At 41.6% G+C, this 16,967-nt stretch overlaps 1 protein-coding gene across 1 annotated transcript in view; it reads right to left on the bottom strand.

The window, feature by feature from the left end:
- The window catches only part of xpo4 (exportin 4), a 192,014-nt gene that overhangs the window by 60,185 nt on the left and 114,862 nt on the right, over window positions 1–16,967 (bottom strand). Inside the window, 3 exon segments of the mRNA XM_070892196.1 lie at window positions 6,401–6,577; window positions 9,704–9,878; window positions 11,556–11,713. Of these exon segments, the coding sequence (XP_070748297.1) occupies window positions 6,401–6,577; window positions 9,704–9,878; window positions 11,556–11,713 (510 nt within the window).

Genomic DNA, 16,967 nt, shown 5'->3' on the forward strand with positions numbered 1-16,967 from the left:
AGCCCTTGCTGTCTTCTGGGAGCTCTAGTCCTCTAGTCACTTTCAGGAAATCACAATCGATTGAGTTATGATTTGCAAAGTCAGTGAGACCTTGGGATAGGCGGTTCCAATTGCACATTCCACGTGAAACATCAGGGTATGGCTTATCGTCCAAGGAGACCAATCATAGACAAAGGGTGGAGCATGGTGGCCATTTTGGCAGTACAAATAAGCACGTTCATATAAAATCAGCCACATTTACTACTGCCACTGGGGTGTCATTTAGAAGTTTATCACAAATTCAGGGTTAGAAGATGTATACAATATATACAAAAGAAAAATACAGTGAATGCTGGAAATCTGAAATAAAAATAGAAAATGCTGGAAATACTCAGCAGGTCAGGCAGTATCTGTGGACAGACAAAGAGTTAACGTTTCAGGTCTGTTTCAGAACTGGAAAAAGTTAGAGATGCAATGAGGTTTTAAACAAGTAGAGGTAGGGAAAGAGGGAATTGGAGGGAAAACCAAAAGGGAAGGTCAGCGATAGGGTTGAAGGCAGGAGTGATTAAATGACAAAAGGGATTATGGTGCAAGGTGAAAGGAGATGGTAATGGGACAAGTAAAGAAAGAAAAGATGGTTCTAGAGGTGTAAATTGGAATATCAGAATCATCCACAACAATGGGGGCAGAGGTTATGATCTTATTGAACTCAAGGTTGAGTCTGGAAGGCTGTAAAGTGCTGTTCCTCGATCTTACGTTAAGCTTCATTGCAACATTGTAGGACACCGAGGACAGAGTGGGATGGAAAATTAAAATAACAGGCGACCGGAAGCTCGAGGTCACGCTTGCAGATTAAATGGAGATGTATCGCAAAGACCAATCTGCGTTTGGTCTCTCCAATTTAGAGGAGACCACATCATGAACAGCGAATACAGTACGGTGTATAGTAAATTGAAAGTAATACAGTAAATCACTGTTTCACCTGGAAGGAGTGCTTGGGGCCCTGGATGGTGGGAAGGGAGGAGGTACAAGGGCAGGCGTTGCAGCTCCTGCGCTTGCACGGGAAGGCGCCATGGGAAGGGGAGGGAATGATAGAGGAGCGGAACAGAGCGCCACGGATGGAACGGTCCCTTTGGAATGCTGAAAGGGAGGGGAAGATGTGCTTGGTAGCGAGATCACACTGGGGGCTAGCAGAAATGGCAGAGGATGATATGTTGAATTTGGTAGCTGGTGGAGTGGAAGATCTTCACTCCATGGCCTCCAACCTCATAATCCCCCAACTCCACACAACCCGCTTCTACCTCCTTCCCAAAATCCACAAACAGGATTACCTTGGTAGACCCATCGTTTCAGCCTGTTCTTGCCTCATGGAACTGATTTCTTCCTACTTTGTCCAGTCTGTTCCGACCTACATCCTGACGCCACTTTTAACAGTTTCCAGTTTCCTGGCTCTAACTATCCTTTTTACCATGGACGTCCAATCCCTCTATACCTGCAACTCCCACTAGGAAAGCCTGAGGACTCTCCGCTTCTTCCTTGAATGGAGGCCCAATCAATCCCCATCCACCATCACTCTCTTCCGCCTGGCTGAACTTGTTCTCACAATGAACAACTTCTCCTTTGACTCCACTCACTTCCTCCAAATAAAAGGTACTGCTATGGGAACCCATATGGGTCCTAGCTATGCCTGGCTTTTTGTGGGATATGAGGAGCATTCTTTGTTCCAGTACTACTCACGTCCCCTCCCTCGCATATTTTTCAGGTATTTTGTATTTGGTGCCATTTCCTGCTCTTGCCCCGAATTGGAAAATTTCATCAACTTTGCTTCCAGTTTCCACCTTTCCCTCGCCTTCATATATTCCATCTCCGACTCTTCCCTTTCCTTTATTGACTTCTCTGTCCCCATTTCTGGAGATAGGCTTTTGGCCAATATCTACTATAAGCCCACTGACTCCCACAGCTACCCTGACTACATTTCCTCCCTCCCTGCTTCCTGTAAGGACTCTATTCCATTTTCCCAGTTTCTTGTATCCGTCGCTCCTTCCATACCAGTACTTCCGTTATGTCTTCCTTTTGCCTCAACCGAGGATTCCCCTCCACCGTGGCTGACTGGGCCCTCGAACGTTTCCGTTCCATTTCCCACACTTCTGTCCTCACCCCTTCCCCTCCCTTCCAGAATCACAACAGAGTTGTCCTGTTCCTCACCTTCCACCCAGCAGCCACCACATTCAACAGATCATCTGTTGCCATTTCCACCACCTCCAGCATGATCCCACCACCATCTTCCCCTCCCCTTTCAGAATTCCAAAGGGACCATTCCCTCAGCTACCACTCCTCCAATCACCCCCAATACCCACTCCCCTTCCCACAGTACCTTCCCGTGCAACCGCAAGAGATGCAATATCTTTCCTTTTGCGTCCTCACTTCCCACCTTCCAGGGCCCCAAACACTCCTTCCAGGTGAAGCAGCGATTTACTTGTACCTTTTTCAATTTAGTATACTGTATTTGCTGCTCACGATGTGGTGAGGTCAAGTGCAGATTGGGTGACCACTTTGCGAAATACCTCCGTTCAGTCTGCAAGCGTGACCCCAAGCTTCTAGTCGCCTGTCATTTTAATTCTCCATCCCACTCTGTCCTCGGCCTCCTACACTGTTGCAATGAAGCTCAACGCAAGCTCGAGGAACAGCACCACATCTTTCTATTAGGCACTTTAACAGCTTTCCAGACTCATCATTGAGTGCAACAATGTTTCAGGTCATAACCTCTGCCACCAATTTTTCGGGCGGCAGCTGTTGCTGAAGATTCTGGTATTTCCATTTAAACCTCCTTTACACCCAACTTTTGTTTCTTGACTTGTCTCATCACCATCTCTTTTCATCTTGCACCATCATCCCTTTCGTCGTTTAATCTCTCTGGCCTTCCACCCTATCACAGACCTTCCCACTTGTTCTTTCCTCCCCTCCCACTGCCTCTGTATTTGCTTAAAACCTGTTACATCTTTAACTTTGTCCAGTTCTGACGAAAGGTCATCGACCTAAAACGTTAACTCTTTTTCTTTCAATAGAAACTGCCTGACCTGCTGAGTATTTACAGCATTTTCTGTTTTGATTACACAATATATATACTCCATCTGTCTGCGCAAATGAACGTAAAAGATCCCGTGGCACTATTTGAACAAGAGGAGTTCTCCCCGGTGTTCAGGCTAATACTCATCCCTCAACCAAAATTATCTTTCATTTAATATTGTTTGTGGGACCTTGCTGTATGAAAATTGGCAGCCCTGTTTACCTACATAACTAACTATACTTGTGTAAATGATTAGCTGTGAAGTGCTTGGTGATATCCTGAGGCCATGAACAGCATTATATAAATGCAATTTCTTTCTTTCATATAGTAGCACTAAAGGCAAATACTGTGGGCAAAACACCAACATTGCTGACAAATGGTTCAAAATAGGTGAATAAATGGATTACTCTGTATTTGGACTTTATCCAGAGAAGTGTCTTTCTGATGGTTCAAAGGTACCAACACAGCAAATGAAGGGCATTGATATTAGGTGAGGGATTGAAACTGAAGGTGCTGTTGGAGCCACTTTCTCAGGGCCAGGTGGACAACAAGGCTCCTTAAAGCTGCAGGAAAGGACTTAGGTGGGCGTCTCTTAGATGAGCACGGACGAGTCTTCCTGCCTTCATTGGCGTTTCTGCTGCAACATTCTTGGTTAGTATCTGTGGCTTGCTCTGGCTCAATTGTAGGTTCTCCCCTTCTCAATAGCTAGTTATTATGAACAAACAACTTTCTGATTCCAAGGCGAGAGTGGTACCACTAAGGCAAGATGATACCAAAAGATGGAACTAAGGTGGGGAAATCAACCACCACTTCGTACCAGAACTTAAAATAAAGCCGGAGAACTGCCCTACCTTGTGCCAGATAAGATGGGAGTCTTTTATCAGGGCATACACTCTTTACTTTACAGGATTGTCGCTGACAGAATTATGGGAAGAATGATTACTTGCTTTGGGATTTGTATGTAGAGCCCTTGGGTAAATTATCAGATGAAAATACTGCTCTCAGTGAATGTTCAAGCATACCCTGCCCTGACCTAGCTGATTGGGCTCAAACTAAGCACTGAAGGATGATCTTGTCATCAAGATAAATCCACAATGATTTTATAAACAGAATCCAGTTCATTAACTGGAAGTCATTTAAGAGGTTTCAAGTTTTGATGACCCTTTTGTGAAAGTAATCTAGTGATTGATGACACGCACTGCAGTGGCTCAAGGAGGCAGCTCACCACCACCACCAAGGGCTAAAACATTCCATGAATGACTAAAAAAAGAACTCATAACTGAAGTCTTGTTTACATCAATTTACTGTGTGAAAAACAAATGTCTATTGCTAAAAAATAAACAAAGCTCCTCAATTATGCTGGGCGAAGATATTTAACAATCTACTTTAGCTCTACTTCAAACCCACATCCATTATCAGAAATTCATCAGAAACACATCATTCAGAATAGTACAAGCTGGAATCAAAATTAATGACGTACAAGAGATGATCATTTACTGAAAAATTGAACATGAAAATTGATCTTAAGCTGATCCACACAGCATTTCCTGGCATACAAAATTAGGCTAGCAAGTTTTGTACACTTGATTTTTCCAGTTTAAAACTACTTGGTACTTCTCCTTATTGGTAAAGTTAGTGTGTAACAGCCAGAGTGCCTACACATTTCCACGTCTAATTCCCAATGTGTGTTGTTACCTGATCTGAGATGCAATAGCAGTTGCAGTGGTACATTTGGCTTCAGCCCTCCAGGATTAGGGAGGTAAAAATCACCCGTGTTACTATTCATTAACCCTGCTGCAAATTGCATGGCATTGGTCAAATGAAGACAGGATCATGTTCAGCTGTGATGCCTCAAACTGTCAAATAGCCCAAGTCATTTGTTAAGGCTCACATATGAACAATAATTACTTGGGTGAGATACTGGAGGTCATCTAGTGCCCATGCAGCTGCACCCCTGCAGCCAACTCCTTCAGGAGACATGGGAAAATAGGGAAAGAAACAAATAGACAATGTCATAGGGGGAATTTCAGTTCAAATACACAGTCACCTCCACAGTTGGAGGATCTGACCCAAAGCACCGCCACATAGAAACAAGGTGCAGGAGTAGGCCATTCGGCCCTTCGAGCCTGCACCACCATTCAATAAGATCATGGCTGATCGTTCACCTCAGTACCCCTTTCCTGCTTTCTCTCCATACCCCTTGATCCCTTTAGCCGTAAGGGCAATATTTAACTCCCTCTTGAATATATCCAACAAACTGGCATCAACAACTCTTTGCGGTAGAGAACTCCACAGGTTAACAGCTCAGTGAAGGAGTTTCTCCTCATCTCAGTCCTAAATGGCTTACCCCTTATCCTTAGACTGTGTCCCCTGGTTCTCGACTTCCCCAACAATAGGAACATTCTTCCTGCATCTAACCTGTCCAGTCCCATCAGAATTTTATATGTTTCTATGAGATCCCCGCTCATCCTTCCAAACTCCAGTGAATATAGGCCCTGTCGATCCAGTCTCTCCTCATATGTCAGTCCTGCCATCCCGGGAATCAGTCTAGTGAACCTTCGCTGCACTCCCTCAATAGCAAGAACGTCCTTCCTCAGATTAGGAGACCAAAACTGAACACAATATTCCAGGTGAGGCCTCACCAAGGCACTGTACAACTGCAGTAAGACCTCCCTGCTCCTATACTTAAAACCCCTAGCTATGACGGCCAACATGCCATTTGCCTTCTTCACCGCCTGCTGTACCTGCATGCCAATGACTGATGTACCATGATTTCCAGCTCTCGTTGCACCTCCCCTTTTCCTAATCTGCCGCCTTTCAGATAATATTCTGCCTTCGTGTTTTTGCCACCAAAGTGGATAACCTCACATTTATCCACATTATAACTGCATCTGCCATGCATTTGCCCACTCACCTAACCTGTCCAAGTCATCCTGCAGCCTCTTAGCATCCTCCTCACAGTTCACACCGCCACCCAGGTTGGTGTCATCTGCAAACTTGGAGATATTACCTTCAATTCCTTCACCTAAATCATTAATGTATATTGTAAATAGCTGGGGTCCCAGCAGTGAGCCCTGCAGCACCCCACTAGTCACTGCCTGCCATTCTGAAAAGGACATCATTAAAAGTAACACATTTTTATATGAATCACAAGATTATTTCAAAATAACTTCAAAATTCAGGTAATACTGGAGCCCTCAAACAAAATTGGCAACCGAGGGCAAGAAGTAAAGATCTGATCCTCCCATTAAGTTAAAATCCGCTGTTTTGCTGGTTGAAAAATATCTACATCTTTTATATCAGAAGAGGAAAGGTGAAGAAAATAAACAAAACAAACCTTGAAGCAGAACTCACCAAGTTTCTTGTGCCCTCTGGTGCTGCCAAATGGCATTGAATGTAGGAATTAAAAACTTGCACCGCGTGTTGAGTGAAAAACCCTTTATGGAAATGCTTGTTATCTTGCACGAGTGTAAGCCACGACTCGAGGAGTTTGTCGTATGCCTCCATATACACCATGTCATCCTTGTCCAGCTATTAACAAATATATTCCATCAGTCACACTTCAGTAAATTACTTAATTAAATGGAAAGTAGACATATAGAAGTAAATGAACATCACTTTCTCCAGACAAAAATAACATTACAAGACTATCTACATGACTGCGAAGCCCATAGCAAGACCAGTACAGTTAAAAAAAAATCACTTTTGATCAGAATGTTCCTCTGCAATATTAATGGTCAATACTAGACAGAATTGCACTGCACTGTTAATGCTCACTTATAAAGCATGTGATGCAGAACAAATCCTGAGCACTTTGTACTCCTAAATGAAGTCTGATAATTTAGTCACTGATGAGGTATTGTCTGCATAGCTTATACTTTGAATAGAAACAGGATACAAAAGTAAACAATGCTCTAAATAAAGCCATCTTAGTATAGGAACTATAAGTATTAAGTAAAGATTTCAGAGTTTGAACAGCTTGAATCTTCCATATACTTGAAAGTAAATAATGAATTCAATTCACTCATCATGTCACCTTTAGTTTTCCTCTTTCTCCACAGGCCCGATTAGAAAGGAAAATATGCTGCAGATATGAACAAGCATGCTTAGGGGTTAAAGCCAGGGATTACTAAAACTAACCCACAAGTCTTATTTATAGCAGGATATATTTATTTTACAAATACCAATAGCAGCTGGAGTGAGAATGCCTTGAAGAAACATTTGGCTTTATAGCAAAGTCGCATTTATTATTTTTTTAATATTGCATTTCTAACATTTTGTTTTGAAAATATTGCAGAATCTAGTTATTACACAATAGATCTACACATTAAAAAACGTGCAACTAAACTTACATAAAACAGACTGCCTATAAGAAAGATACTGTCTGAGCAAACTTGAAATGGTGCCAATTTGCACAGGATCAGGAATATATTTTTATCTGTACCTCATAATTTGGGGATTTGACTTTCTTCACTTTCAAATCTAACTACATTTTAGTTTCTTCAACTGCTCTTCATAACCACAATTTACCCTCTCTCCACCATACTACGCACCATTCTCTAAGAATGCCTTCAGGCTTCTGCCAATGCTACTACCAGACGGCTAGTAGTTGTATGAAAGCACCATTAGTTTTCCTATCACTCCTTCCTATTTGGGAAAGAATCTTGGATGATATTGGAAACTCAAAACATGTGGGAAGTTGTCAAAGACATGCCCAAATGACTCCTAATCCTAGTTCCTTCATTTCTTGTCACTACAAAATCATATATACTCATTTTTCATATGCTTCTCAGTACGGAGGAATGTCACCAAAGGAAAACAGAAATTAGTAGGCAAGTACTATTCGTTATTATTCAACACACCCAGAACTAGAACCATATGCGAATGACACTTAAATGTACAGCAAATATTGATTAATATTTTACAGAATAAGTGTCAACATTATATTTACAAATGGATAGTAAAATTAAGAGATGAAGTTGGCATGGAACTCATGACAAGAATTCAGAACAATTGACATGAACTACCAAGACATTCAATATTCTCACACATGAAACGGTGATATGCTGCTGCTAAATTTTCCAAAATTGGAAAAAACAGTTTATAACTGCTCTGCACAACCTGCCGTATTAGCATTTCCAACTACCTCCTTATAACAAAGTCTTCTCTAACATAGCACGATCCAATTACATGCAATGTGAAAAATACTAAATCAGAGGCTATAAAACATTTTGTATCAAACAAAAGGTGCCAATTTTTTCCCTCCCATCTTCCCCAGCCCCACTAATTTCCTTCACTCCCCCTTGCCTGAAGGTGTTTACTCTTTGCTGGGATATGGTTTCATGGGACCCAGGCTCCCTCCAGTTCCTTGTTGAAATAGCTTCAGTTTAGGTTTAGACCGAGGCCCAGCAGGCTATTAGACTGCAGGGAGCATCACAGTTTAGCTTAATCCTGCTTTCACTCAACCCCTACATGCGTGTACTTCCAGCTAGAGTTGGTGAAATATGACTGGCAGCCAATTTTTCCATCAATAATCCAGGACGCCGAGACCAATAATTGCACTCTTAGTGCCACCCCATCAACTCAGCACAATACAGACCAAGGCTTGGACCGACCTTTTGGTCTGTATGGCTCAGCTACTCACTGCCTCAACTAGTCAAGCCATCGGAGGAGCCATTTTCTACTTTCAACTCTCTATTTGCAAGCTCTTCTGACTAGTATGCCATGTTGGCAAATTATTAAAAATCAAAAATGTAGTAACAAAATAAATTTTTCGCTCTTCAGAATAAAACGGTGTCACACAGATAAATGCAGCATGTCATATCATCTCAAAACACTGAAGTACCACCAAAGCTGCCTCCGCAAGATCCTGCAAATCCATTGGCAGGATAGGCGCACCAACGTCAGTGTTCTCGCTCAGGCCAATAACCCCAGTATCAAAGCACTGACCACGCTCAATCAGAGACTCCAAAACAAGCGCTCTACTCGGAGCTCCGACACGGCAAGCGAGCCCCAGGTGAGCAGAGGAAACGCTTCAAAGACCCCCTCAAAGCCTCCTCACCGACACCTGGGAACTCCTGGCTCAAGACCGCACAAAATGAAGGAAAAGCATCCGGGAAGGTGCTGAACACCTAGAGTCTCCTTGCCAAGAGCAAGGTGAAGCCAAGCATCAACAGCGGAGGGAGCGGGTGGTAACCCAGGCACCCCACCCACCTGTTCCTTCAACCATCGTTTGCCCCATCTGTGACAGACTGCATTGGACTCTTCGGTCACCTGAGAACTCATTTCTAGTGTGGAGGCATGGCATCCTCGACTCCGAGGGACTGCCGATGATGATGATGATAATGATGATATGTAGCAGAGCTCTTTGGTTGTGTAATTTACTATACAGGAAAATGTACAACTAGGATTAGTATCCAAACTGTATTGGTATTGTTCAGATCCTTTCAGAACTAGCCAGTCTATGCATTTTTCTATTCTATAATAAAACAATTTTGGACTAAAAGTTGCCAGTTATTGACCAGAAAACCACTAGAAATATTTCAATAGTCCAGGCTCTACAGGGAATGACAATGATATATGAATTATCTTTGAAATGTTTAATTTCAAGTCAGAAGTTCAGGCAAAATATGTTGCAGTAAAATAAAAAATACTCACTACTTCTTCCAGGGCAGCACTTCGTCCAAAAGAGCAGGTGAGATGTGTGAGGCAGTTAATGAAAGAAGAAAATAGTTCACTTGGAATGGCAGTTAAGATGCTGCGTGGGAACTCTGAAATCAAGTTGCTCATAATATTGGAAACTCCCACAGCTTCAGAATCCTCGATTTCTATCCTAGAAAATTAAATGGACGAGGTCAATTTCCACTAAACATAAACTGAAATAATCAAAACATAATACAAAAGAGCTGATTTACTTTAAAAAAAACTTCAGTCTCCAGAGCTCTCTATAGGTTGATTTATATTTGTAGTTTTTGAGTTGAGATTAAATTAGCACAGAATTAACACACACTTCAGATCATAAGTGTGGTGACAAAGAAACGGATAACTAGCAAAATTGAAATAGAAATGGAAATGGACATTTTCAAATTTTTAAACAATCTAAGGAAAGAGATCGCAAGTGAAAATCTTTTTGGCAGCTTTCAATATTCTAAAAATGCGATCACCAGAAAGATATGCCGGCGGTGTCAAACTCAATTTGCGTGGTGGGCCTGATCGGACTTCCTAGCAATTGGCGTGGGCCACATTCAGCAAAAGTTCATTTGGACACACGGGGATAGAAATTGGTATGCATTTCACCCATTTTGTGTGTCTACAACCAGCGCAATTTATACCAATTTCTGGCCGCAAGGTCCTGCACATAATCAGCTCCAGCAGCAGCCATATTGGTCCTCTGTTTTTAGGCGGGCCTGCCAGGTTCCTGAAATCTGCAGTGAATCAATTTAAATATGTAAAGACGAGTCCTGTGCCTATTTCAGGCCCCTTCTGCTAAATGAGAGAAAATCTGGGTGGAATATGTGCCATGCAAGCTCAAACTAGTTTTTTTCCATTCAACGGCAGCCTAAATAGTGGTCCTTAAAAGGACTGCAGGAGGCCTCTGAAGAAATGGTTGGGAAAGTTTATTTTTTTACTTCCCCTGTGGAGCATGGAGGAGGAGAGCTCCTCCCAGCTCCACAGCACACCCAAGAGCCGCTGCTGGCCCGTACTTGGCCCTCCTTTGTCTGCTCCATGTTTTGAAGCTTGTGATGCTCTGTTGTGCAAAGTGAGAATCCTCAATCTCTGTCCCCTTGTTCTCATTCGCCCACAAGTCAAAGCAATCTTTCATTATTTACCCACAGATAAGTCCCCAGGTTTTACTCACCCCTTTACTGGCTGTTCTTGGCACTGCTCCTGCTCATCAGGTTGCTGCTGTTACTTCCAGCTCTGCAGAAAATGTTGGGCCCCACGTCCATCCCAGGTCCCCCCCCCCGTAAGCCCCAATCTCTTCTCCTCCTCCCCCGCCCCATCTAATGATGTATGAAGCTGGAAAGAGACAAGTCTTCACCCTGTGTATATATATTTTCAAATCCAAATTCCAGTTATCAGGGTCTCTCATACAAGTTTATGTATATGTGCATGCAAATTATAATGGTAATTAACATCTTGATTAGCTAAACTGTACAAATCAGGAAGGTTTTTGGTATAATCCCAGGCCTGTGCAAAGCGAATTGATTTCAGTTCGGGCGACAGTAAGGGCACAACAATTGGCCTCAGTACTGTTTACGGAGAAGAAAACACACACATTTCTATCAATCAAACTTTCCCTTAAGATATGTGGAGTAAGTTTTATAAAATCATCTTTCTGGTATGAAGCCTCACTTGCAGGGAGTACATATCACCATTTTCTGTCAATTAAATTTCTGGATGTAAAAACTGTAGGGAGAGCAATTTTGTAAAATTACTCCTTAAATGTGTTGTGTAGAACATGAAAGAAAAGTGATTCATCCTGCTGCTTTATAACTTATGAACATACCCATTAATCATATTGAGTAATCCTTCAATAAAATGAGCCAGGTAATCAACCTGTGCTCTCTCATCAGGAAATATAGGTCCATGGATGGAGGCCAGCTGTGCTAGGCATTGCAAGGAATCCTGGGCCATGTCAGAATCTTCTCTAATTTTACGATGTACCTACATGAGAAAAAAAATAACAATTTCAACTTCCCTCTAACTTTAAGTAAATGTATTAAAACTTGGGACTTCAAAGAAGTTTAGGAGTCTTTATTATGTTCCATTATCTAGATCACTCCAGATAAAAATCAATGCAAAATTGGGTAAGCTGTTGCTCAGTGAATAGATTTTTCTCATAGCTAGAAAGTCATAAGAAAAATTGAACCTTATACTTAAGATTGGTTGCCCATTACTTGGTGTTCAACTAATAGCAAACTTGCTGATGCCTATTACACTGGCATTATATATATATATCCACAAAAGTCCTTGAGGGACAGTTCTGGTCTCAAATATGCTGCATATGGATCTCAATAGATAGTGACTTGCAATGTTCAAATTGGCAACAACAATTTGTATTTATATTGTGCCTTTATTGTAGTAAAACGTCCCAAAGAGCTTCACAGGAGCGTTGACAAAATTTGACACTGAGCAAAATAAGGGGATATGAGGGCAGATGACCAGAAGTTTGATCAAAAAGTTAAATTTTAAGGAGCAACTTAAAAGAGGTAGAGAGGCGGAGAGGCTTAGGGAGGGAATTCCAGAGCATAGGGCCTTGGCAGCTGGAGGCACAGCCACCAAAGATTGTGCAATTAAAATCGGGGATGCTCAAGAGGCCAGAATTGGAGAAGCACAGATATCTCGAAGATTGTAAGGCTGGAGGAGATTACAGAGATAGGGAGGAGCGAGGCCATGGAGGGATTTGAAAACAAGGATGAGAATTTTTAAATTGAGGTATTGCTCAACATGAAATGAATACAATGCTCTAAACTGTAAATCAGAGATACTAAACTTGGCAATTACATGGCATTATTAGAGCAGATGTGTGTTTCATGCTTGAACTTCACAAATCAAAATTTTTTTAAAAAGTCAATTAAAAAAAAATCAATGTCCCTGTACATTTGCCATACTGTCCAAGTAAAATCACAATTGAGCATTAGAAGTGGCAGGAGGGGGGCGGGGGAAAGAGAGTTATATTTAATGTCATCTTGGTTTGAGAACTGAAACAGAGTTATACATTTCTATTACAAAATACTAGAGTAATGATAGTCAATCTAGCAGTATGTTGCTGATTTTAGTGTGCCTGCTTATTCAGTATAAATTGGTGACAAATTTCAAACAGCTTTGGCAAGTAAACACGGACATCTGTTTTAGCATTAATCCACTGAGGATAAGAAATTCAAGTAGCTTTAAATTGCTGTCATGTTGCCAATAATAAAAAATGCATTGTTAAATATACTGTGAGTATAGATCAGTTTTACTGGATTGACAGGAAATATAAATCCAACAAAAAATTAAAACATAGAAGAAAATGCAATGCTTTCCAAGGGGATAATAACAGACAGCAACCTATCCATTACAGTCACTCACAGGAACAGTCTGTCTGATAAGTCATACTGTACAGGTGGCCACTGCCTTACTTCCCAAAATTAAATATTCCCCATGAAAAATAGGCTTTATCCAGGATCACATGATAAAACACAATTAGTTTCATCCATGTTAAAATATCACACAGTTCACAGCCAATCACTAGTAATAGCAGTGCTGTGTTACATTTTCACTCTTACCAGTGAAGAGAGTGATGTTATGACTTTACAAAAAAGTCCAGTCATTGGAAACTTGAATTGAATTGCCTACATATTGAACGAATGCTGGGGCCTCGTCCTTCACCAATAGTCCCAAGAATTAAGTATTTTAGGCATTTATTACCAATATTTTGCTCAAGCAATCAATGACTCAGATCTCTATTCAAGATCATCTTCTAAATTTGTGTCTGCCCACATTTGAACTGATCAAATCTTCAGCTGCTTGTTCGATCATCCACAAGTTTAATAACATGAATCGAATCTGCAAATGGCTAAAGTAGTCCAGATTTTTTTGCTGGCAATTTTCTTTTTGTCCTTCCAACAAAATCCACGACGTCAGTAGAGTTCCCAATCCTACCACTTTCAGCAGGAATCTACCGGAATGAGTGCTTGGTATGCCGAGCGCTGCTGCTGGCAACTCGGGAAAAACGGTCCTTGTATGTGTGCTTCGGGCATGCGCAGTACCCTGGCTGTCATGACGTGCAATCAAACCATGTTGTCTGGACTCTGCTGGTATCCCTTCTATTTGGAACATAAGAAATAGGAGCAGGAGTAGGCCATATGGCCCCTTGAGCCTGCTCCGTCATTTAATACGATCATGGCTGATCCGATCATGAACTCAGGTCCACTTCCCTGCCCGCTCCCCATAACCCCTTAATGTTATCGGTTAAGAAACTGTCTATTTCTGTCTTAAATTTATTCAATATCCTGGCTTCCATAGCTCTCTGAGGCAGCGAATTCCACAGACTTACAACCCTCAGAGAAGAAATTTCTCCTCATCTCATTTTTAAATGAGTGGCCCCTTATTCTAAGATTATGCCCCCTAGTTCTAGTCTCCCCTATCAGTGGAAAATCCTCTCTGCATCCACCTTGTCAAGCCCCCTCATAATCTTATACGTTTCGATAAGATCACCTCTCATTTTTCTGAATTCCAATGAGTAGAAGCCCAACCTCCTCAACCTTTCCTCATTAAGTCAACCCCCTCATCACCGGAATCAACCTACTGAACCGCCTCCAAAGCAAGTATATCCTTTCATAAATATGGAAACCAAAACTATACGCAGTACTCCAGGTGTGGCCTCACCAATACCTTGTATAACTGTAGCAAGACTTCCCTGCTTTTATACTCCATCCCCTTTGCAATAAAGGCCAAGATTTCATTGGCCTTCCTGATCACTTGCTGTACCTGCATACTAACCTTGTGTTTCATGCACAAGTACCCCCAGGTCCTGCTGTACTGCAGCACTTTGCAATTTTTCTCCATTTAAATAGTAACGTGCCCTTTGATTTTTTTCTGCCAAAGTGCATGACCTCACACTTTCCAACATTATACTCCATCTGCCAATTTTTTGCCTACTCACGTAGCCTGTCTATGTCCTTTTGCAGATTTTGTGTCCTCCTCATACAAAGATGGGAGGAAAAACAATGCATCATCAGCAAACTTGGCTACGTTACACTCGGTCCTTTCTTCCAAGTCGTTAATATAGATTGCAAACTGGGGAAGGAAGGAAGGGAGAGTATATAACACTAACTACAAATGGAGGGAGAGAGAGCAACACCAACTGGAGCGATGGAGGGTACATGTCGACTTGTGATGTGCACGGTTGTATAATGTGTTTTATTACTGGAGTCAGGCAGCTTTGGTGCTTCTCCATGAGGACTGAGCTTCACCTCCCTGAAACTGGGCTTCAGCGGTGGGGTCTGGGAGTCAGTGAATTGAATTAGGGTTTTTTTTTTAAATTTAATTATTTTTATAATGTGTATTGTAAAAAGTCATAAAATTGTGTGACTAAGAAGTTACTTATATCGATGATGTTTTTGTTGAATCAGCGATATTTACTTGGTGTTTCTCATTGTGGCTGGTATAGTAGAAATATCACAGAAGTTCATTTTTATTTAAACATTAAGAGCTGGATTTTCATTTTAAGCCAAAAGTACCGTTTTTGCTGCACTACCATTTTTAGGCCTAACTTTCGGCCTTTACGGGCACATTGGTAAAGTTGGCATTGCACGAAGATTCGCAGCGCAAACCGCGAGTTTCGGCAACTTTAGTCCGAAGCCGGTAGTGCTGCGAGAGGGGCCTTCCGAGGGGGGAACACAAAAAATAAATTTCAAAAAACATTCACAAAACCCTTACCTACTAAATTGCTGAAAAATAATTAAAAAATAAAAACTTTAACTTACCTTTTTTGCAGGTCTTCATACTTACCACTGCTGGCAGGGCTGCACCGACAGGTTTGACCCTGTCGGAATTCTGGGCATGGCGGAGAGTGTCGAAAGTACGACGGTAACACAATTCGCGGTGTTGCATCTCATGTCACGTCGGCGCACCACTCCCTGGCGGTACGTGGAAGTGCCACCACAAAAAGATCCCACCGACCGGGTTTTCGCCGCGGAGGGTCAAATCGTGGCAAAAACTCGGTTGCAACGTCGTCGAAAATCCAGCTCTGCTTATCCTTAAATCCTTCTATTCTTGAGTGTTCTTTGATAAATTAAGTTATTCAACAACAAGTATTTATATAGTGCCTTTAACATAGTAAAACGTCCCATGGTGCTTAACAGGAGTGTTATAAAGAGTGTTATTCATCTCACTATAGAACAAGTAGTCAAATATTTTATTCGGGGCTTGGTGATACAGAGACATTCAACTAAGTTAAAGACAATAACATTTGCAAACAATGAGCATCATCATCATCATAGGTGGTCCCTCAAACGAGGATGACTTGCTTCCACGAGAGTTCACAGATGTTTCAATGAAGGACCCGACGTTCCAGTCCTGAACTCCAGTTGAGGGGGTGGAAGATGCCTGTGCGTGAATTTTTTTAACGTGTGGTGACCGTTGCACACCAGCCACAACACGGGCTTGACAGAGCTAGGCCTTTATCCAGTGGCAAGGATTAACCAGGACAATTGGCGACCTGCTCTGCTACACAGACCTAGTGCGCACACATAACAGTCACATAATCAAATGTCATGCGATTAAGCATCACATGAACAGTGTCATGTGACCAAATGTTACATAATCAATTCTCCAGGAATACGTCAAATCACAATTGGCAACCATAGCTAATATGTGTAAAAATGGTGTACACTTTGGGAAGTGTCCGACACTTTTATATATCCAATAAAAGTGATTGTGAGCGCAAATCCAAAATTGTATAATTCAGTGCCTCAAGCACTAGAGTACAAATAGGGGGAGACATTTAATTCATTTATCCAAAATGAATTTAAGAGCATTTTAAGGGCTGGATAGTGTTTTGAGTTAAATCACCTAGGAATTCTAAAACATTGTTGATTCTTTAGTTAACATTGAAGAGTACAACATACCAAATTTGGCACATTATTTACTCCCTGTAATCATGTTTCAAAGATGATTTTTCCATTTATGAAACAATGCAAACATTACAAACATAGGTAGCACTTCACAGGGATGTGCAATAGGATTATTTCCACTCAATGTTAAAAAAATAACTTGAGGTCAGTATCTTCTATGGTTACCATGGAGGCAGATCACACTTATTCTAGTAATTTTAAGTTATCCTCTGGTCAAGCAACATGGATATGGAAAGCTCAACCTATCACTATACGAATGTCAGTTTAGTTTCACCAACTTTGCTTTGGACATAATGGCC

The sequence above is a fragment of the Pristiophorus japonicus genome, chromosome 10 (genome assembly GCF_044704955.1).
Source record: "Pristiophorus japonicus isolate sPriJap1 chromosome 10, sPriJap1.hap1, whole genome shotgun sequence".
NCBI classification, from domain to species: domain Eukaryota; kingdom Metazoa; phylum Chordata; class Chondrichthyes; family Pristiophoridae; genus Pristiophorus; species Pristiophorus japonicus.